General features: G+C 35.1%; 2 protein-coding genes across 3 annotated transcripts in view; one reads left to right on the top strand and one right to left on the bottom strand.

The window, feature by feature from the left end:
- The first annotated feature begins 8907 nt into the window (after window positions 1-8907).
- Window positions 8908-14497, top strand: LOC136208679 (ATP-dependent zinc metalloprotease FTSH, chloroplastic). The gene is made up of 5 exons (XM_065999787.1): window positions 8908-10320; window positions 11056-11302; window positions 11397-11580; window positions 12449-12620; window positions 14122-14497. The coding sequence occupies exons 1-5, from the start codon at window positions 9010-9012 to the stop codon at window positions 14341-14343; spliced, it is 2136 nt and encodes a 711-aa protein (XP_065855859.1). The 5' UTR covers window positions 8908-9009; the 3' UTR covers window positions 14344-14497.
- Window positions 14498-16064: 1567 nt separating this feature from the next.
- The window catches only part of LOC136208678 (transcriptional activator DEMETER-like), a 29681-nt gene continuing 23820 nt past the window's right edge, over window positions 16065-21925 (bottom strand). For both annotated transcript variants that reach the window (XM_065999784.1, XM_065999785.1), the window contains 10 exons: window positions 21750-21786; window positions 21592-21677; window positions 19918-20400; window positions 19524-19560; window positions 19376-19433; window positions 18364-18500; window positions 18208-18273; window positions 17116-17230; window positions 16988-17029; window positions 16065-16324 (listed from right to left, as the gene is read on the bottom strand). In XM_065999784.1, the coding sequence (XP_065855856.1) occupies window positions 16140-16324; window positions 16988-17029; window positions 17116-17230; window positions 18208-18273; window positions 18364-18500; window positions 19376-19433; window positions 19524-19560; window positions 19918-20400; window positions 21592-21677; window positions 21750-21786 (1246 nt within the window). In that variant the 3' untranslated portion in view covers window positions 16065-16139. The remainder of the gene's footprint in view (window positions 16325-16987; window positions 17030-17115; window positions 17231-18207; window positions 18274-18363; window positions 18501-19375; window positions 19434-19523; window positions 19561-19917; window positions 20401-21591; window positions 21678-21749; window positions 21787-21925) is intronic.

Raw genomic sequence — 21925 nt, 5'->3', positions numbered from 1 at the left:
ATCAGGTCAGAAGATAAATTTTGATAAATCCACACTATTCTTCAGTTAGAATTTGAATAATACAGTGAGAGAAAGTGTAACTTCAGTACTTGGGGTGCAGGAGGTAATGGATATGGGATGTTATCTAGGTGCACCAATATCAGTTGGAAGAGGTAAACTTAGAGTATTTAAGTATCTGAAGGAGCGAATATGGAATAGAATCATTGGATGGAAAGAAAAATTTCTCTCAAGGGCAGGCAATGAGATTTTAATTAAATCGGTTTTGCAATCTATTCCGTCATACATTATGAGCGTGTTCTTGATGTCGATACAAATCTGTTCAGACATTAACCGAATGCTCAATAAATTCTGGTGGGAATCTTCAGGAACAATGCACTCTGGTATTCATTGGCAGCGTTGGGAGATATTATGTCGACCAAAATGCAATGGTGGAATGTGGTTCAGAAATCTTCATACCTTTAATTTAGCGTTGTTAGCAAAACAAGGCTGGAGGATATTACAAAACCCAAACTCGCTGGTTGTAAGGTTATTACGAGCCAGATACCATCCCAATACTTCATTTTTATCAGCAGATTATGGTCATAATCCGTCTTTTATTTGGCGTAGTATTATTGCTGGCCGTGAATTGTTGTGTAAAGGAATCCGATGCAAAGTTGGTGATGGAAGATTGATAAATATATGGATGGATCCTTGGCTACCGGATTCGGTACATCCGACTCCAACAAGCCCGATTCCTCTTGCTCATCCGCCAGAAATGGTACGCAGTCTGCTACTTGATTCTGGACTTTGGAATCAACAAATACTCAATCAGCATTTTAATAATCGTGACAGGCAACTGATTATGGCTATTCCTCAAAGAGATATGGGCCGAACAGATGGATGGTATTGGATGTTTAATCAGAATGGGATGTACACTGTTAGTAGTGGATACCGAATTGATAATCCCTTGCTTACTACTACCCCTCAACCAGTGGATTGGAATGTATGTTGGGCGTTGAAGGTACCTCCTCGAGTCAGAAATTGCATTTGGCGTTTTTTCGCTAATACACTTCCTACGGCATCCAATCTAATTCGCAGACATGTTTTAATTGATAATATATGCAAGTGTTGTCAATCAGTTGGTGAAGATGAGGAGCATATATTTCTTCAATGTCCGATCGCCTCTGGTACATGGGAGGTATTTTTTGGTGATAATCGGATGCGGAGAGTGGGATCAATTCGAGTGTGGCTGGCAACAGAATTGAACAAATTGAATAAAATGGCAGCTGCAGCAGTGGTAATGATAATCTGGTCATTATGGAAGGCACAAAACCTATATGTCTAGGATCGAAAACGTACATCTCCAAATCAGATAGTGTTTGAAGCACAACAGGAATTAGAAAGCTGGCGGAAGGCACAAGCAACACGAGTAATTCCTATGAGTTACCCGACAGCAGCAAACGCTACCTGGCAGAGGCCACCTGAGAATCATTGGTATTTTAATGTCGACGCAGGTACGTTCAAAGAGGATGGATACTGTTCTGTTGGATTCTTAATCAGAAATCATCAGGGCCAGTGTGAATTTGCAATGCATTGTGCAATTGAGTGGCATTTTGAACCAATTATAGCCGAGGCTATAACAGTACGTGAGGCGTTATCCTGGTTGAAATCCATTCCATAACGACGGGTTACAATTCAAACTGATTGTTTATCAGTAGTGATGGCAATCACACAACCGTCGGTGCAGTTTTCTTATTTATCTGATATCATTCAAGATTGTCTTTCTATTATGCAAGATTTAGATTTTATAGCTATTTCTTTTGTTAAACGTTCAGCGGATCAGGCAGCTCATACTCTAGCTAGGGCGGTCAGGTCTAAGTCTGTACGTAGTGAGTGGGACAGTCCTCCTACTTTTTTGTTTGATGTTCTTCGTTCAGATTTAAATTAATATAAAGTTCTTTATTTCAAAAAAAATAGGGGTACAACACCATTAATTAGAACATCATTAATGTTGTATTTGGTTATCATAAGTAATGTTGTATATTCTCAATGTCAAGTTTTTCCTGTTCCCAATGAATAATCATTTATTAAGATTTAATGCATATAACATTGATTAGACGAATACAAAATTACTTAAAAGAAGACGTCTTCTTATGTAAAATAAAAACATCCGGGAATAAAAATTATTTCTTGGAAGTTGGTTACACTACAAGAAATTCATCATTTCATGACGTACAATATTTGTCACTAAAACGTAATTTTTTGTCACAATAGATAATAGATGACGAAAGTTTATCATCACAATGATCGTCACGGTATGAGCGTGGTATTTGGTATATATGACGATTTTTAATTTTGTCACAAATAATTTGTTTTTATATGACAAAAATATGAATATGTCGTATTATCTTTCAATTTTTATGACGTTCATTTCGTCATCTTTACTGGATATTCTTCGTTACCAAATATTGTATTTCGTCACTATTTGTTAAACTTTTAAACTACAAATTCACATTTTTGTCACAAAAATCATAAGTTATGGTGACAAATATCAAAATGACTAAGAAAATATATAATTTTAGTGATATTATGATTGTCACAATAAAGTTAAAGTTCCGTCATATTAAAATTTAATTTCTCATTGAGAATAATAATTTATGACAAATAATTGATGTTGTTTACCTAACTCGGTTGATAGTAAATTAATTGTTTAATATATAAATATATTTCATTCTTAAATTTATTAAAATTGTTCTTTTAATTATTTAAAATATTAATAATGATATACTCATTTTTTGCTCGTTCATCAAATTAAAGAAATGACATGTAAATGGGCTATGAAATAAAATGATAATATTAATAATAATAAACTCTAATTTGTTATATCTGAACCCAATATTACAGTACAACAACCCATAAAATAATAAAACGAAAAAGAGAAGAAATTTTGATCTATATTCTTCTATTTTTTTTGCTGCACAAATTTCCTCTCTTAGTTTCCATATTTCTTCAGATAAAAACCAAGCACATTTCTGCTTTCATTTCTAAATTTGTTCATCTACGCAACGATAATCACTTCCTTCTACCAAAAGAAAAATTATAGTGAATACAAATTGTTAAATATTAGTATATGTAATTCTTTTAGAAAAAATCAAATTGTAGAACCTGTTATTAATATTATCATCAAGAACCACAAATAGTGGCATCTACCATTTCACCTTTTAAACCCAGGAACTCCAAACTTCATATCAACCATCAATCATATCATTCAATTTGCAGTAGAGTTACTACCTGAATCTAACCTTTTTATCAAAAGGTCTTTGTGTTTACAGAACCATTTAACAATGGATTTTGCGTAGTCATTTCATTTAGAGAAACTGAAATAGAAGAAATAGTAAGAAACAGAGAAAAAAGTACATTAAAAGAAAGTCATTAAGGAAAATCGAGAAGAAGAAAAAGAACGAGAGAAAGATTTGTTGCCTTTATAATTTTCTTCTTCCATTCAAAGAAACTCAAATCAAACCCACAAGGCTTCAAACCAACTCGGAGAACGAATGAGAAATCGACATATAGAGAACAAACAACAAAAAAATATAGTTTTCAACAATGTGAGTGAAAAGAAAACAGGAGAGAGAGAGAGCAAGAAAGCAGAGGAAAAATAGAAGTGAAAGAGACAAGAAAGACATGGTTACCCTGGAAATGAGAAACATTGAGAGTTTGGACTCTGATCTGAGTGATTGCTCGCGGATGCAGAGACGGGAATATTGAGTTGAAAAGGGGCAATGGAGATGGCGGAATGCTAGACGTGGGAAGCAACTGCCTTAATGAGATGTGATGAGAGGGGGACTTACATGACACGATGACATAAATAGGGGGAAGGAAAAGAGGTTTTTAATGATAGGGTTATTGGGTTTGGGTTATGTTCTTGGCCCTAACTAATTGGATTTTAAATTGTGAAATCTTTCATTTAAAAGAATTTTTGTTAAAATTTAGGGTAAATAATTTATTAGTCCCCTAGTTTTTACCTAACACACTGTTTAGTCCCCTTATTTTGAAAAACACATTTTAAGGTCCATATCTTTTACCAATATTAACCTTATGGTCCTTTTATCTATTTTTTTTAGATTTTTAATCTAACATTTCTTAGCTTTTAGGACAACCGCAGTATAATACAAGTTGACCATGTTACTCTGTTATTTTATATATCTATTTATGCTAAAATATATCAATAACAAGTCTAAAAAAACTAGACAAAGGGACCAAAGGGTTAATATTGACAAAAGCTAGGAATCCTCTAATGTGTTTTTCAAAATAGAGGGACTAAACAGTGTGTTAGGTAAAAACTAGGGGACTAATAAATTATTTACCCTAAAATTTATAACCATAATTCATATCAACATTGTTCACATAGACCTTAATGATCAAATAACTTTTTTAATTTACCGTTAGATTTAGGATTATTAAATCTAAACCTTAAGATACTTTGAATCTCCACATTCGAATTTTAATAAGCCTAGATCTAACGGTGAATGATCAAATACTACATGGCCATTAATGTCTATGTGATAGAAACTGAATCCCTATCTCGTAATTTTCTTTACTAAATTATATTTTAATATTAATATTTATTTTTATTTTTTAAAATGTTAAATAGTTAAATATATCAATTCAAAAAAAATTGGAGAAAAGTTTTTTTTATCCAAACAAATTTCAATAATTTTTTACCTTACTTTTTCGTCAATGAAATTTTACCTTATGTTTACCTCTTGCCTTAGAAAAAAGATAATGGTGAAATTATGTTTTTCTTTAATAAATTTATCAAATTTTAGAGTTTATTTGATAACTCGGTTTAAGACTCGTCAGACATTCTTCAGGTGAATCATCTCCTAATAAAGTTTTTGCACACATTAGGACTCTCGAAATCTCCAAGTTAAATGATTGAAACTCTTAACCATTATATAAATCACGATATAAAATCAACATTAATTACATAATGGTGACAATCCATATATAGTGTTATTAAAATGCGTTAAAATACATGACAATATCTTAATAATGTCACCATAAAATAGAAATATATGATGTAATCAAAGTTATCACATTCTTTTCTACTATATAAAAATATGTGATGTAATCTAAGTTGTCACGTTCTTTTCTATTATATTATGACAAAAAAAAAATCATCACAAAAATTATTATATATAGTGATGATAAAAATAATCATCATCAACTAACATAATGATGACAATTACTGTATATCGTCATACAAACACATTAAAATACATGATAATATCTCAACAATGTCACCACAAAATTTAATTTGTGACGAAATCTACATTGTTGCGTTTGTTTTTATTAAATTATGACGAATAAAAAATGTCATAAAATAGTTTTTTTTTACCATGACGATATAATTGTCATTAATGAACTTTATGTCGTCAAGAAAAAACTTTTTCCTCCAATTTTTTTGTACCATTTGCTCCCTCCAAATTTGTAAGTGACGATATTTACTTTATCGTAATGAAATGTATTATATAGTTACAAAAATGTATATTAATTGAGACACATGTTAAGTTTGTCAACAAAAGCTAAAAATGGTGACAAATTTTAATTTTTGTCATGGTTAAGCAATTATCAGTGACGAAATTTTGTGCGTAACAAAGAAAAGTGTCATAAAATGCCAATTTTTTTGTAGTGTTATATCTTGAGGAAAGAGAAAACGTTTTTCAAAGCACAATATTCCAAGTTACAACTGACATGTCATCAGGTAAAACCCCTTTTAATATTAAATCACAACTTAAATTATGGACCATTAGATCTTGATCCAATGGATATTAAACACTCACCACCCATGGAGATAATTTAGTGCTCACCATTAAAAACAACCCCATATATATATATATATATATTTTTTTTTTTCTCTGCTTATTTGTTTGGAAGGGGACGACAAACCCTATTTTGATATTCTGAACACATGTATAATTTGAAGATAGATTATCGTGGCCTAGTAATTTAGCGTTTTTTTCGAAGTAGAGGCAAGTAGTTAATTATATGCCTAATTATATTTATTTGTATGTTCTTTGTACTTGATTGTTAAATTGGTAGTTGATGCGGTTCGTTGATTGATGTGTTAATTTTGTGAATATGAACCGATTGATGACGTCTGTGGCTTTTTGTTATTGATGATGGTTGAAACTATGTGGCTGTTGTGACTTGCTTAATGAATGTGGCTAGTTGCATACATATTAGTGTGATATTAAATATCATGAAATAATTATTATTGAGGAAAACGAATGTTGGATATGTTCGGTAAATGAAAGAAATTGAGGATAATTAATAGTTTGTCTTGACGAAAATATATTCAATGGTTCATCCGAGTACGTATTAATGGTATATATGGTTGAGTTGAGATCTGATTCGCTAGGCACTTGTCCTTGAGGCTAGCGTCGGAATATCTCGGGATGCAGGAGATACTTCGTGCTGTTTTTGCTAGACACTAGGGTGGTGCGGGGATACCTGATAGGGGATGGTATCATGTGCTGTGGATATATAATATGATGAGATCGTAATTGAAATTGTGATAGTTTGAATCGATCGGTGAACCATTGAGTATACTTTTACTTGGCAAGTGGGGCCCTTAAACAGATGTTAATAAATAAATAGTAGAGGGTAGAGGTCGTGTTTTGATGTTTGGTCATCTATTAATTATTAAATACATGTAAACTGAATTTTATGCGCATGTGGTTGTACTATACATGTAATTAACTGTCTTATTGAGCCCCCAAGCTCATCCCACTATCTACTAGTTTTCCTTTCAGGTTAAAGGTATTAATTGACTAGCGGTACAACTGTTAGAATGACCAGTATATTAGACTACGTTGCAGGATATAGTTAAAGTATAAAATCATTTATTAAATTTTGAGATGTAAATATTGGTCAATTAATAAATCAGTGTGTTTATAACAACTGCTTGTTTTTAATGACGTTTTAACTGTCTATTATAGTTAAATATTAATTAAATAAAACAGAATTTGATACGGATGTTACACATATCTCTATCGACACATGACTATTCGTAACATATATTAAGTAACCACATATTCTTATCCCCATATAATTACTATTTGGTTTTGATATTAAACCACAAAGAGTTTCTTCTCAAACGTAGCTTAAACAAGTAATCGCAAGAGAAAAGATGAACAAACTCCAATGGATGTTGATTTTTTATTAATTCATAAAAGATGCTCTTCAGTACAAATAAGGAGGTTTATATACCTCTTTTAATTTTGAAGCAGAAGACCTAAATGTCCCAATTAGGGTTACAAATCAATAAAGAAAGAATATGGATAAGGAGGGGATAAAGGGTTAAGTGATATTTAGGTTATTATCCATAAATGGCAAGACAGTAATTACATTAATAGAAAAACAATAAATTACAGAAATGAGCAGAAAAACTGACAACAATGTCCATTTGTTCGGATGGCTGAAATGGCTAGGGCACACGATGTGTGGAGGTGCCACACGACGTGTGGCCAACATCAGCGCACAACTCTTGCCCAATCTTCAAGTCACTCGACGTATGGAGTTGTGGCACACCGAGTGGCTAGTTCTAGGAGCTCCCTTACTTTTCATCCGAGCTCCACATGGCGTATCCCCCCTGACACACCGTGTGGGAATTAATTTCCTCTGTCTTCCCTGTAGCTTCAACCTCACACGTCGTGTGGGTAGTGCCACATGTCGAGTGAGGGTTTTTCACTCCCATTCTCTTCTTCGCTCCCATTCCGGACCTTGTGTTGGAGAAGTCCGCATCATTCTCTCCTTCTTCAAAAGAGTTGAACACTGACTCGTCCTTGGTAGTTGCAAGAGGACCATCCGATTACACAATTAATAAGGCAAGTTGATTTACTTCTCCTCATCTATATTTTTTTATAGGGTAATTAATTTATTAGTCCCTATATTTTGATAAAACACACTGTTTAGTCCCTATATTTTCAAAAACACACGGTAAGGTCCCTAACCTTTTTTTTCAGTGAACTGTCTAGTCCTTCTGTCTGTTTGTTAGATTTTTTACCGTTTATGAATTCGGAAATGACTAAATCAACCTTTACTATTTATCAGTCAAAAGCAATTCACATCTCTATGTCTTTCTCTCACAAGTCGCGCTCACAAAAAAAATGGAGAAAGGATTGAATCCCTAACCTATAATCGAATCACTCATGCTCACTCTTCCCGTTTGAATTGAAGGTAGAAATCGACTCAAATCTCTCTCGCTTACTCTTCCTGTTAGAATTGAAGGTGGAAATCTTCTTACTCTCAATGGTGAGTTTAATTTCCTCCATATTCTCGACTCATGTTTACTTCCAACTGCTTCAGTGATGACGAAAGATGTTTCTGCTAATCCAAATTGACTAATAGAATCTTCATGAGAGTCTAACGGCATGAACTAAACAGTTTATCGTGAAAAACGTTAGGGACTAAATAGTTCATCGAGAAAAAAATTAGGGGCTTTACCGTGTGTTTTTGAAAATACAGAGACTAAACAATATGTTTTGTCAAAATATAGGGACTAATAAATTAATTACTCTTTTTTATATGCTATTCATGTTTAATCATTATTAAAGGTTACACAATTTTATATTTAATTTTTTTTTAAATAAATTATATTTAGTAAATCGTATATATTTGATATTAGTTTATAATTTTTTTATAAAATATGACGGATATATCTACGAGGATCCTCGTTATCCATTGGTAGGGGAACGATGATAGATTTCTTTCCATTTTTTTCAACAGGACATGGAAGGAGAATTCTTATTACGAATGGGCATAGAGATGGAATTACTCACTAATCTTTCATTTTTTAATCTACTGTCTAAAATTAAAAGGGAAAAAGTACCCAAAAATGCTAATTTTATTTAATACTATTATTCTGTTTCTCCACAATCTAGGATTGGATAGTTGAGGAGATAATATTATTTATTATTAAATAACAGAAAGTAAGCAACAAGAAGAATTCACTCAGCCATAGCCATGGCTTCATCCACAAATCCTCTTCTTTCTTCCACTTTCTTTGGTTCAAAAACCCTTCTTTCTCCTCCAACTCCTAAAACCACCAAATCTTCATTTCCATTTCCTTTCTTCTCCTTAAAAAAATCTCAATCAGTTGAAGCTAAAATCCCCAATTCAGATTCACTCAAATCAATTTCATCCCAAGCTACTTTAGCTACTCTCCTCTTCTCCTCCTTATCCCCTCAAGCTTTCGCCGTCGATAACCCATCCCCACCGTCTCCTCCGCCGGTAATTGAAGCCCTACCAGCAAAACCTAATCCCTCGACTTCCTCACCTTTTGCCCAAAATCTTCTCCTCACAGCCCCAAAACCTCAATCTCAATCCACTTCTGATCTCCCTGAAGGTACTCAATGGCGGTACAGCGAGTTCCTCAACGCTGTCAAGAAGGGGAAAGTAGAGAGAGTTCGGTTCAGCAAAGATGGTTCTACTCTACAGCTCTCTGCCGTCGACGGCCGTCGTGCGAACGTCATTGTCCCTAATGACCCTGACCTAATTGACATTCTAGCGATGAATGGTGTCGATATATCGGTCTCGGAAGGAGATACAGGTAATGGGCTTTTCAATTTTATTGGGAATCTTATATTCCCGGTCCTTGCTTTCGCCGGATTGTTCCTCCTTTTCCGCCGCGGTCAAGGCGGTCCTGGAGGACCCGGTGGGTTAGGTGGCCCGATGGATTTCGGGAGGTCGAAATCGAAATTCCAGGAAGTACCGGAAACTGGAGTAACATTCGGTGATGTTGCCGGAGCAGACCAGGCAAAATTGGAACTTCAAGAGGTTGTGGATTTTTTGAAAAACCCAGACAAATACACAGCTTTAGGAGCTAAAATTCCAAAAGGGTGTTTACTTGTCGGACCGCCCGGAACAGGAAAGACTCTGCTGGCTAGAGCAGTTGCCGGAGAAGCAGGAGTGCCGTTTTTCTCGTGTGCAGCATCTGAATTTGTGGAGTTGTTTGTCGGAGTTGGAGCATCAAGAGTGAGGGATTTGTTTGACAAAGCCAAAGCAAAGGCTCCGTGCATTGTGTTCATTGATGAAATTGATGCAGTAGGAAGGCAGAGAGGAGCCGGACTGGGAGGCGGAAATGATGAGAGGGAGCAGACTATTAATCAATTGCTGACGGAAATGGATGGATTTTCCGGCAATTCGGGTGTTATTGTGTTGGCTGCTACTAATAGACCGGATGTTCTTGATTCAGCTTTGCTAAGACCTGGCAGGTTTGATAGACAAGTTACTGTTGACCGGCCGGATGTTGCCGGTAGAGTGAAGATACTTCAGGTTAGTAGTTCTACTGGTTATAATTTTTTTTCCTATACTGTTTTGCTCTTTTCAGTACTGAATTGCAATTTGGATTCAGCTTGAGTGATGTTTGATAATGATTCTTGTTTATATGTAATTCATGTGTTATTGCACCGGTAGGACGAGGTCTAGGGTTGTAAATGAGGTGGGACGAGGAATGGGAATGGTTCTTATGTACCCGATAGATTGGAGATAAAACAAAATTCATTCCTGCCCTTTGGGGAACTTTTTCGGTGATTCTCCGTCCCCATTAGGGCGTGATTCCCAGATTGACAGAAAATTCATGCCCCGTTGACAACCCTAATGCGGTAGCAATTTGTTTTGTGACGAGTATTATCTATTTTATCAATTACGGTTGGTCAAGTGGAAGTTTAGTCGCTTTAAGCTAGGTCCCTAGATCTATACCTAGGATAGGCAACATATTTTTAATAGGACAAGGGTCACACAAGGAACGCCTGATCAATTATGAACCCGATTAATCAGATTGATGTAACGAGGTTCGTCCCAGTTTTTTTATGTACAGTTTAAAACTTCTATATCAATATTCATTTGGTGATCTGTACATTGCTTGATCAATCCTTACATTGATTATTTGGCAACATTTGGATTGTTTTTGTGTTTGAAATTGATCTATCTTTCATAGTAATGGAAGCAGATTATGTTCATTAAGTCTTGCTTCGACTTACCTTCGCGTGTTCGTCTTGTTATTTTTAGGTTCACTCTAGGGGAAAGGCACTTGCAAAGGATGTCGACTTTGATAAGATTGCTCGGAGAACCCCAGGATTCACTGGAGCTGATTTGCAGAATCTGATGAATGAAGCTGCCATACTTGCTGCTAGGCGTGAGCTTAAAGAAATAAGCAAAGACGAGATATCTGATGCCCTGGAGAGGATCATTGCCGGACCAGAGAAGAAAAATGCCGTTGTTTCCGAGGAGAAGAAAAAATTGGTCGCCTATCATGGTATATAAATGCCAATTTCCGATTTCCAGTTTTTCTTCCGGTTGCTTTCTCGTTTCGAAGATTAAATTGTGTTAATCACAATCATTTTTTGCAGAGGCTGGACATGCTTTGGTTGGAGCACTTATGCCCGAATATGATCCTGTGGCAAAGATATCGATCATTCCTCGTGGTCAAGCCGGCGGTCTTACGTTTTTCGCTCCGAGTGAGGAGAGGCTCGAGTCCGGATTGTATAGCAGAAGCTACTTGGAGAATCAGATGGCTGTTGCACTTGGTGGAAGGTTGGTTAACGAACCTCTCTTAACCTTTTTTGCTCCTTCTTTTAGAGTTTCTTTTGGAGAGTGAACTTAAAGGGTAAAATTCACTTACAGTCGCTAAATTTTGCGGTCTGTTTCACAAATGTTACTTAATTTCATTTCTTTTTAATAAATCAGTGAACTTCATTCACATTTGATTTCAATGAAGTCATTCCGTGTACTTTATGTACAAAGACTCGTTGGAATGTTAACGTGACACAAAAGACAATTGACTATATGGCAACTGAACGCCACCTGTAATCCTTAAATGCATCTGGAGCAATAACTAGCATGTTTCCTCCTATTAAAGTTTTTTTTTTTTAAGTGTAGACTCGTGGGTAAAATACATCTACATTCATTTAAGTTTCGGACTTTTTCACAAAAGTTGTCGAATTTCATTTTCTTTCGATAAAATTATTCAGCCTCACATTTTATTCCGGCCAATTTGTGTTCATGAACTCACCGGAATATTGACGTGGCACAAAAGACAGTTGATTATATGACAACTAAGCGCCATGTTGAACATGTATGACTTTTTACAGTTGATGTGGCATCCATGTGTGTGCCACCACGGGACACATCCTATAAGCCACATCAAAATTTAAGAAAATAACATGTTTGTGCGGCACGGTGCTTAGTTGGTATATAATTAATTGTCTTCTCCGCCACGTCAACATCCCGGTGAATTTTTATACACAAATTGGCCGAATGCCTCTATTAAAAGCAAATTTGAAATTAAGTGATTTTATTGAAGGAAAATATGTGAAACAGACCTCATACTTCAGCAACCGTCGGTTCAAATTTACTTGTGAACTTCCCCTATTGACGATGAACTCCTTCATTTGCAATGCAGGGTAGCAGAAGAAGTTATCTTTGGTACGGAGAACGTGACAACTGGAGCATCGAACGACTTCATGCAAGTTTCAAGGGTGGCAAGGCAGATGGTTGAGAGATTTGGTTTCAGCAAAAAGATTGGACAAGTTGCCATTGGTGGACCTGGTGGCAATCCCTTCTTAGGCCAACAGGTAAAAATTCAATTGTGCTTTGATCTAAATCTAAATATTTGCATTTTTTGTGTTGGCCTAATACATTCCTAGTTGCAAATTTGTCCAAAATAGTCTAATTACCCTTCCAACTTTGAAAACTATCGATTAGGCCCCTTGAAGTTGCTTAAAGTGACACGAGTCCTCCATAGCAGAGCAAGTAGGGATTTGAACAAGTTGAAGCGCATATCATTTTAAGCAACTTCAGGGTTTGCTTGTTTTGGAGTTAGAGGAAGTTAATTAAAGGGAGGTTAGCTAACCTTGCTTGTGACGGTTAAATGAAGATTAGAAAACCTTAAAATACCCCAATTTCAGGATTTGGAAATTAACTAAATAACCCCCTCTCCCTTTAATGAACCTTATCAAATTTTCTTGAATTAGTTTGTCAAATTTTGCCAAATTTAAAGTTATTAATACCTAAAATTCATTTTAGACTAAATTAATAGTCAGTCAAACTTTTATTTTAACCCTAATTTAAACTTTCTACAAATTGAAGGAGCATGGGCTTCACATTAGATAAAAACGGGGCCTCAAATTGTCGTTGTCTCTTCTCTAATCCATCATCAATTTGGAGGTTATTTAACTAACCTTGCTTGGGAAGGAGTTTAAATGGAGGTGAGGGTTAATTGGGGGTTAAATGAAGGTTAGAACACCTTGAAATAACCCCAATTTCAGTACCACCAAATTGGTGGGATCTGGAGGTTCAATAAATAACATCCCCTCCCCTCCTTCTAATGAACCTTGTCAAACCTTCCTCCAAGCAGACCTGCAGGGGACGATAGGTCACTGGAGCAATTTAAGGGATCGATAGATCACCTTAATCAATTTCAGGGGCAACTGGCCAGTTTAAACAAGTTTAATTAGTTAATCGATTGTTTTCAAAGTTCAAGGGAAGGGGGGGATCGGCTTTTATGGCCAACATGGAGGGTTGAGTATGTAATAGGCCTTTTTTTTATTATTATTATTCATTGCTTGCGTTTCTCGTGGGTTAAATTGCATCGACGTTCGTTGAATTTTGGGATTTGTTTCACAAATATCACCATTGAACGTCACATTTGATTTCAATAAAGTCACTATGGTCAATTTGTGTAAAAAAACTCATCTGAATATTGACATAGCATAGGAAACAGTTGACTATACGGCAATTAAGCGCCATGTTGAACAAGGATGGTTTTTTAAAATTGTTTCTTAGAATATGCCATGTGGCTGCTACATTTTTGCCCCCGTCAGACATGTTCAATACGACACTTAGTTGGCCTTAGCACACTGTCAACCGTCTTTTGTGTCATATCAACGTTTTAGTGAGTTTTTGTACACATTGGCCGGTTCATTAAAATCAAAATGTGAAATTCAGTGATTTTACTGAAAGAAAGGGACTTTTCTGAAACGGACACCAAACTTCGAAGCAACGACTGTATACCTTTGCAAAATCACAAAGCAAAATTAAGATCTAACTCGCATACCTTTCGTTGGTTATCATCAGATGTCATCCCAAAAAGACTATTCGATGGCGACTGCAGATGTGGTAGATGCAGAAGTAAGAGAGCTGGTAGAGAAAGCTTATGAAAGAGCCACACAAATAATCACAACTCATATTGACATTCTCCATAAACTTGCTCAGCTTCTCATAGAGAAAGAAACCGTCGACGGCGAAGAATTCATGAGTCTTTTCATTGATGGAAAAGCTGAGCTTTTTGTTGCCTGATTTTGATTGATTTTCTCAAAATCATGTTGTATTATATGCTACTGCACATATACACAATGACTCTTTTAAGGAGTTGAGTTTAGTATAGGATAAATTCTGTAAACTACAAGTCCTGAAATCTTCTATAAAAGTTACTAAATCTAGTTCTAACTCATTTTATGGAGCTTAATAGCATTCTTCTTAAATAGGATTATCAAACCAACTATGGAAAGGAACAATATGTGCACTATTGGGATACGTCTTAAATTTATACATATCGTCGTTTTTGGGAAAGCCTAATTTATTCTTAACATGCAAATGATAAAGAAAGCCTAATTTATTCATAATAGATTTAGGAAAGCTTTTTAGAATAGTCACGGGTTCGAGTCTTAGGAGCGGCCTCTTGCCAATTAAATTGGCAAGGGAAGGCTTGCCCCCAATACACCCTTGTGGTGGGACCCCTCCCCGGACCCTCGCTCAGCGGGGACGCGTAATGCGACCGGGCCGCCCTTTTTTTTTTTTTTTTATGCAAAACATATGATAAGAGTTTGAACAGATGGAACCCGCACAATGCCACACTTGTTTTTTATTAGTATTTAATGACATATCAGACAAATGGAATAAAATATCAGTAGAAGGAGAAGTGCCAAAATTGATACTTTAGTTTCAGTGGATGTGGATACCAGAAGGAGAAGAAGTGACAAAATAGAGAGAGATAACGAGGAACAAAACACATTGGAACGAGGCGATGAAAGACGGCATACGGAAAAGAAAAGAAAGAAGACTTTCCAAGATACCATAATAATTGAAGATGTGACTTCTCCCTCAGCCCCCTGGAATTTACTTCCGAGATCTGATGACCAAATGAATTTGGTCATTCACCGTTAGATTTAGACTTAATGTGTGTGAACACTACTGTATTAATGTGTTAGGCGTCAACACAATCTATTATAAAACTCACTAATCCATTCAACCTATTACAAAAAAATTTTAATGAAAAAATTATTTTAGGAAATAGAGTACAGTGCATATATATATATGGGGTAAAATAACTTAGGTTAAACTGGTCAGGTTTACACAGATCACTCCACAGCACAACTTTTTAAACGTCTCAATTAGTCGATGACCCAAATCCCTGAAGTGTGAACATTAGTTCGTTTAATTTGCTACAGAAAAACACCCAAAAATATCAAATTTAACACTCACAAAACATGAGAGACCATCACAAGCACCCTAAACCGGTCACTGGAGGCAACTGGACACTACACTTTACATTGCCTGAAAGGCTGCAGTGGAGAGAACAGCAACTGAGGACGTGCGGCTAGAATTATGCATGTCTGATAGGGAGGGGCTATTAGCAAATGTGACAAGAACGTTTGGAGAGAATGGGATTAATGTGACAAGGGCTGAGATGTCAACATGACACAGCTCTAAACGTATTCTGTGTTACGGATACGGATGAAATGGGTAACCCAGTAGACAGTAAGATAATTGAATCTGTTAGTCAAAAGATTGGAAAAGCAATTAGATGATGGCAGGTCTTTTTTAGAAGGAAAAACACGGGGCATGAAACCCCACGAGAAGGCAGTTTCCATCTCGCCACGGGCGAGACAACACTCCTCAAACTCCCTGATAAATGGTCAGGCAGAATCTGGCCAAGACAAGGCTGTGGATCATAAACGTAGAAATGAAGTTGATATTTCAATATCAAATACAAAGTTCAAAAACATCTGTTCATCTATAGATGTGCTGGTGATTTTTTACAATGAGTAATTGCAAGAAACAATGATTTAATTATAAACATAAAAACCTTGAGGTTAGTTAGATAGGTGCAGCTCGAGGTGAGGCTCCTTTCCTTTTTCTTTCGGTGCAGTTTTCTTCTTCTTGTTAGGATTTACTCTTCTTGGTGTTTTTTCCATCTTGCTACCTGAACAATGGAACCTTAGTGCAAGAGCTTTGGGTCCGCGTGTTTCCCGATCAAATCCTCTCAGACAAATGAATTCTACGCCAAACCAAAACCGGAGATAAAAATCACTCAACTTTAATCAATCTCAACATTCCAATAGCAGGTAACTATTCATTGTAGAGTTGATAGAAATAATATTCTGAATAACTTTAATTCTTAAACCTTTTGGTTTTGAGACCATTTAATCGATTAGTTAGAAGTTATAAAGAAAGTAAAGTCAAAGTTGAGGTACTTACCCATGATCATAAAGACAATACAGCCAAAGTTGAGGGACCATGCGTGTAACTTTGGAGGGTAAAATACATCTATGACCCTTGAACTATAAACTATTAATATTTGCACTCCAAACTTCATTTCATGACATAAAATTTATTGAACGTTACATTGTACTAATATTAAAGTCCAACTCAAAGAAAAATCATTAAAAATTAACGAAATAATGAGTTGAAAATAGATATTTGATCAGAATTTAAGAACACGTGAATAGAAAAAGTCAATGTTCTACTCAAACTTGTCCACATCAGTGTTTTAAACGGACTTTCTTTCATTTGAACTTTAATATTAGTACAATGTAATCAAGAAATGATATTAGTAGCACTATAATTCAAGGACGACCATAGATGTAATTTACCCTAATTTGGACTCAGTATCAAACTATATTAGTTAACTTACTTCATGTTTGAAATATAAAGCTTGTACCTTCCCAGAAATTTCTTTGAATGTCTTCTAACGAACAATCCCCTGCCAAAAGAAAAGAGTTTTCTTTGTCATTTAAATAAATTTTCAAATGTTATTTGTTAATTTTAAGCAATAGATTAGATATTTACTAGTAAATATTGCTGATGGAGATGTCCCAAAAAATACAATACGTTTCCTTAGGTTCCATATTGAATTTCTGGGAATAATTAATGGTTTATAACTAGTTTCATGATCCGCAAACACCTGCAAGAGAGAAAATACATGTAAATGAGCCGTTTATTTTCTTGGAAAAATGCATATTTAAACCCCTAATCAATTCAATTTTTGTTGATTAAGGCCCTAATATTTTAAATAGATACATTATGACACATCAGTTTTTGTCTTTACTTTCTTTATGATCCCTGCCTAAACTTCATAACCGACATTAAAGCCACGGAGGAACGTTATACGTCAGTAATATAATGGGTCATTTTATCATTTGACAAGTCAAAAGGACCGATGACGATAAAGGGCGGCCCGGTCGCATTACGCGTCCCCGCTGAGCGAGGGTCCGGGGAGGGGTCCCACCACAAGGGTGTATTGGGGGCAAGCCTTCCCTTGCCAATTTAATTGGCAAGAGGCCGCTCCTAAGACTCGAACCCGTGACCTCTGGTCACACGACAACAACATTTTACCGTTGCGCCAAGGCTCGCCCTCAAAAGGACCGATGACGATATCAAAATAAAATAGTCCAATAATTAAAGTTGGTCAGAGGCGTTATATCCGATTTTTAAGTTCAAATGCCATAAAAAAAGTAAGAGCAAAGTTAAGGGACCATGGTCATAATTTACCTATTAAGCCCTCAATCAACTATCTTTAAATACACCGTCCCTCATCTTTCAAATGGATACATTAAACGGTCCAGTTATATGTATGATTCAACTCTATTTAGTACTCAGAAGTATAACTGTTTTAACATGTCACCTGACACAATTTTTTGTCTAACAACATTGTCAGGTTAAACCCGCAAAATAAGCTTACCACATCAACCCCGAACTAACTCCTCTAACCTCTAAAGTAAAACAATCGAACTCATTTAGTTTAATTGTTATACTTTTGGAGAGCAAATTAGTAACATGTTAGACACACGCTAAACGGAGTACGAGTCACAGACATAAATATAGTTTGTATACAGATTTCTTCACTAGTTTAGATTTCTTCACTAGTTTGAGTACTATTACCTCGTTAACTTGAAAGTAGGTTCCATTGAGTGGAAATCTTGCTCTCATGGCTGTTCTACAAGGTATCTGGTCAAACAGTAGTTAATGGTTAATTAATTAACATGATTTGATGTTAATTATTAGTAATTACATCCACCAAGAGCATGTTTAACTAACCAGAATTGTTCCCCGAACAATATCAGCTTTTCCTTCATAAATACTTTGACAAGCACAACATGTCTCATCATTGCAAAGTTCCGATCCTTTGGAATTGCACTTTTTCTCAGGTGGTTGGGTAGAATCTGGACTTTCACCTGAGGTATGAAATTACATTGATTTATTAGTAGATGATCCAAATTTACCTTATCATTTTTTTATTATGTCTAAAACATTTAGTGTTACTAACACGGTTACAAACTAACAGTCAAAATGCCAAAAACCCTTAAGAACCGGGGTGAACTGGTCTGACCCCGGTTATTCAAGAACAAAAGAAAATCTTAGCCTCTAACTGAGACACAGAGAAAAGAAATTGACTAAAGGAGTATGTGAATATATGTATATATGCTTTACTTTTCTATTGATTTCCAAGTGCAAGCAAGCATGTGTGTTTGTTGCCGTTAGGAGCTTTTCCTTCATAATGGTAAATCAGTGAAATGTGAGGGTTTTAGTTAATTTAAATTAATGCACTACTCTATTGTGAAAACAACGTTAGGGGTAAATTGCATCATTTCAAACCTTAAGGGTAAATCTGCACTTCCCCAAAAACGTTAGGAGCAAATTTGCACCATATCCCTTCTATTTATAATGTCATCCGGTTCAAGCAATCTGAGTCAACCGGCGTATTGACCCCTAACCCAAATGTCAATCTCAATCCGGTTAGGGGCAAATTTGCACCTTATCCCTTTTATTTATAATGTCATCCGGTTCAACCAATCTGAGTCAACTGATTGAACCCATTGACCCCTCCGGTTTTTAAAAAATTGGTGCTAACAGTGTATGGTTTTATATGTGAGTCTAAATTTGTTCTCTCCTGATAATCTATTTTGTAATTTATTTCATTAATCAATTTGACTTTCAGTATTATATACTCTATGATATACCTGCAGTCCATATAGCAAGAAGATAATCTATTTTGTAATTTATTTCATTAATCAATTTGACTTTCAGTATTATATACTCTATGATATACCTGCAGTCCATATAGCAAGAAGATAAGGCACTGAATCTTCAGAATCTCGTCTCTCCACCTATAAGATTAGAGAGTGCAATCAGATATTTAATTCAAAGACAAATGCTAATGAACTAGTTACATATAGTTTAAGAATGGACCAACTTACCGCTCTCAGAATTTCATGATCATCTGGTATTTCATAGCTGCATAAGAACAAACCCGGTCAATATGTAATTTCAGTTCAATTGATTTCAATACAAGAGTGAAAACTCAAAAAACAAGTTATGGAGCAAGCTTAATACATCAATACTTGGTTAAATAATCCGATTGGTCCTTGAATTTTAGAAATAAGCAAGTATAAAAGACTAATAAGATATCCTTAAAGTTCAAGAGTCCAATCATTTATTTTATTTTATTTTTTTGACCAAGTTCTGGAATTCCCAGACTCAAAAGTTTATTGCATAGTTGACCCTTAAACAATTTGCTATTCAATTTGAGGTTCCTATAACACTAATTTTTTTTTTTAGTTTTATATATGTAAATAGGAAAAAGTTTCTTACACTTCATGTTCCGTTCGCAAGTGTTTGGCACGCTTCAGTTTACGCACAGGAGATGAATTAACACCCACTGATGAAGGAACTAAAGCTCTTGATGAATTACCATCTTCGAGATTATTGCACTTCTTCTCCAAGTAGTACTGTACATTTTTCCTGAATTCTTCATTGTTGAGTACAATGGTAGGAATTTCTTCTTCTTCTTCTTCTCCATTGTCATCAACATCATAACCATCGCAATCATCTTCGCTCTCTCCGAAATCTTCAATGCTTTGCACAAGCTCTGGTGATTTTGGTTCTTCAATTGAGGGCACACAACAAGAGATTTCTTCTAGTCCAGGTTTTGATGTGTCTAAAAGTGTCATTGGTATTTTTGAATTAGCAACCTCAATATTATCTGAGAGGGACTGAGAGTCTACAAATGGTATGCTAGGAACCATGGATCTCTCCAAATCTTCATTGCTTGGGCCTGGTAGGTTAAGATTTTTACTGCATTCAAAATTTGTGCTTCAGATGTTAATCAAAATAATGCACCCACAACAATATAAAAAAAAATTAAAAATAAAAAAAAATCTAAATTGACATAAAAGGGTTTAGAACTAGGAAGCACCGAACTTCGTTAACATACGAGTGCCGGACACTCCAACACTCCAGGGACACGTAAGTGTCCTCTTTTTCTTTTCTTTTTTAATGGGGACACTTTTGTGAGTTCGGGAACATGGGTTCTAAGTTAATCAAGTAGAATATAGGGGGATTTTTTAATAATTTTACAAAAAAATGAGGGATTGATATATACAAAAATAAAATAAAACCCTAATAAAAAAAGAAATCAAAATCCAATGAAAAGAATACAGCAGCCCCCCCTTTTTGGTAATTTACTTAGTTTAAAGTAATTTAATGTTTCTTTTTGATGAATTAGTAACTTATTATGGATGTTATTTATGGTTTATAATGACTAATAAATGTTATATATATATATATATATATTTTGCTTGTTCCCGAGAGGTACCCGTGTCTCATTTTTTTTTAAATATCGTTTACCGCACTCATACTAGTAATTGTGTTGGTGCTTCCTAGGTTTAGAATGATGCCTTATCGAATCTCAAATGAATGTTAAAGTGTTACCTATCACATGAATTATATGATCTCTACGGCTATTAAGGGCAAAGAAACATATTGAGGTCCCTGATCATTCCAATGAACTGCTGATCTTTCAGTTCAACATATTAATCATTTATTTTTTGTCACATGAAGCCACAAGTTAGTTGTAACATCTAATTTAGTTATTAGAATTTTTTTTTACCCATTTCATCTATGTCTAAAATTGTAGTTTTTGAGAGTTTGAAATAAGGTTTTAACAGTTTTTCTAGTCATATCACATGACACATCATGCATAAAAAAACTACGTTTGAACTGTTAGAAATGTAAATTTAAAACGTAGATAAAATGAATAATGGTTTGTTAACAAACTTTTAAGTTCAAAGTTGATTTTTTTGGTCCATATAAGCTTAATTTAACAAAAAATAAAAGATCAATGTTTTAAAACGAGAGATCACAGCTCAATCCACCAAAATCATAATGATTATGGAGTCTAGGATGCTTTTTGCATTTATTAAATTCTCCAGAATTAGATTAACATTCTTTTTTATAATATGCATTTTCGAAAGCTGAATGACAAACCTCGCAGCAGTTGCACTTGCAAAATGTTTGCATTCATATTTCATTGGACAAGCACTGCAATTTGGATTTTGTTTTTTACAAAAAATCTGCAGGAATTAGAATCAATTTAGCATTTTCAATCAGAACAAAATTAGAATCAATGAAAAGCAATGACATACCTTTCCAAAGGTGATCAAATGATAGTGAAACTCATATCTGCACACAATTTGTAATGTATAGACATTAGTAATACATTAGTAAAGCCATAGTTTTTAAAGGGGCGAGCCGAGCCGATAAGGGCAAAATATCGCCTTAAGGCGAGGCGAGAGACCACACATGACGCGACAAACAAATA

This window comes from Euphorbia lathyris, chromosome 10 (assembly GCF_963576675.1).
Source record: "Euphorbia lathyris chromosome 10, ddEupLath1.1, whole genome shotgun sequence".
Taxonomy (NCBI): domain Eukaryota; kingdom Viridiplantae; phylum Streptophyta; class Magnoliopsida; order Malpighiales; family Euphorbiaceae; genus Euphorbia; species Euphorbia lathyris.
The sequence above is the reverse complement of the archived record's forward strand: the minus strand, read 5'-3'. Positions and strand labels throughout refer to the sequence as shown.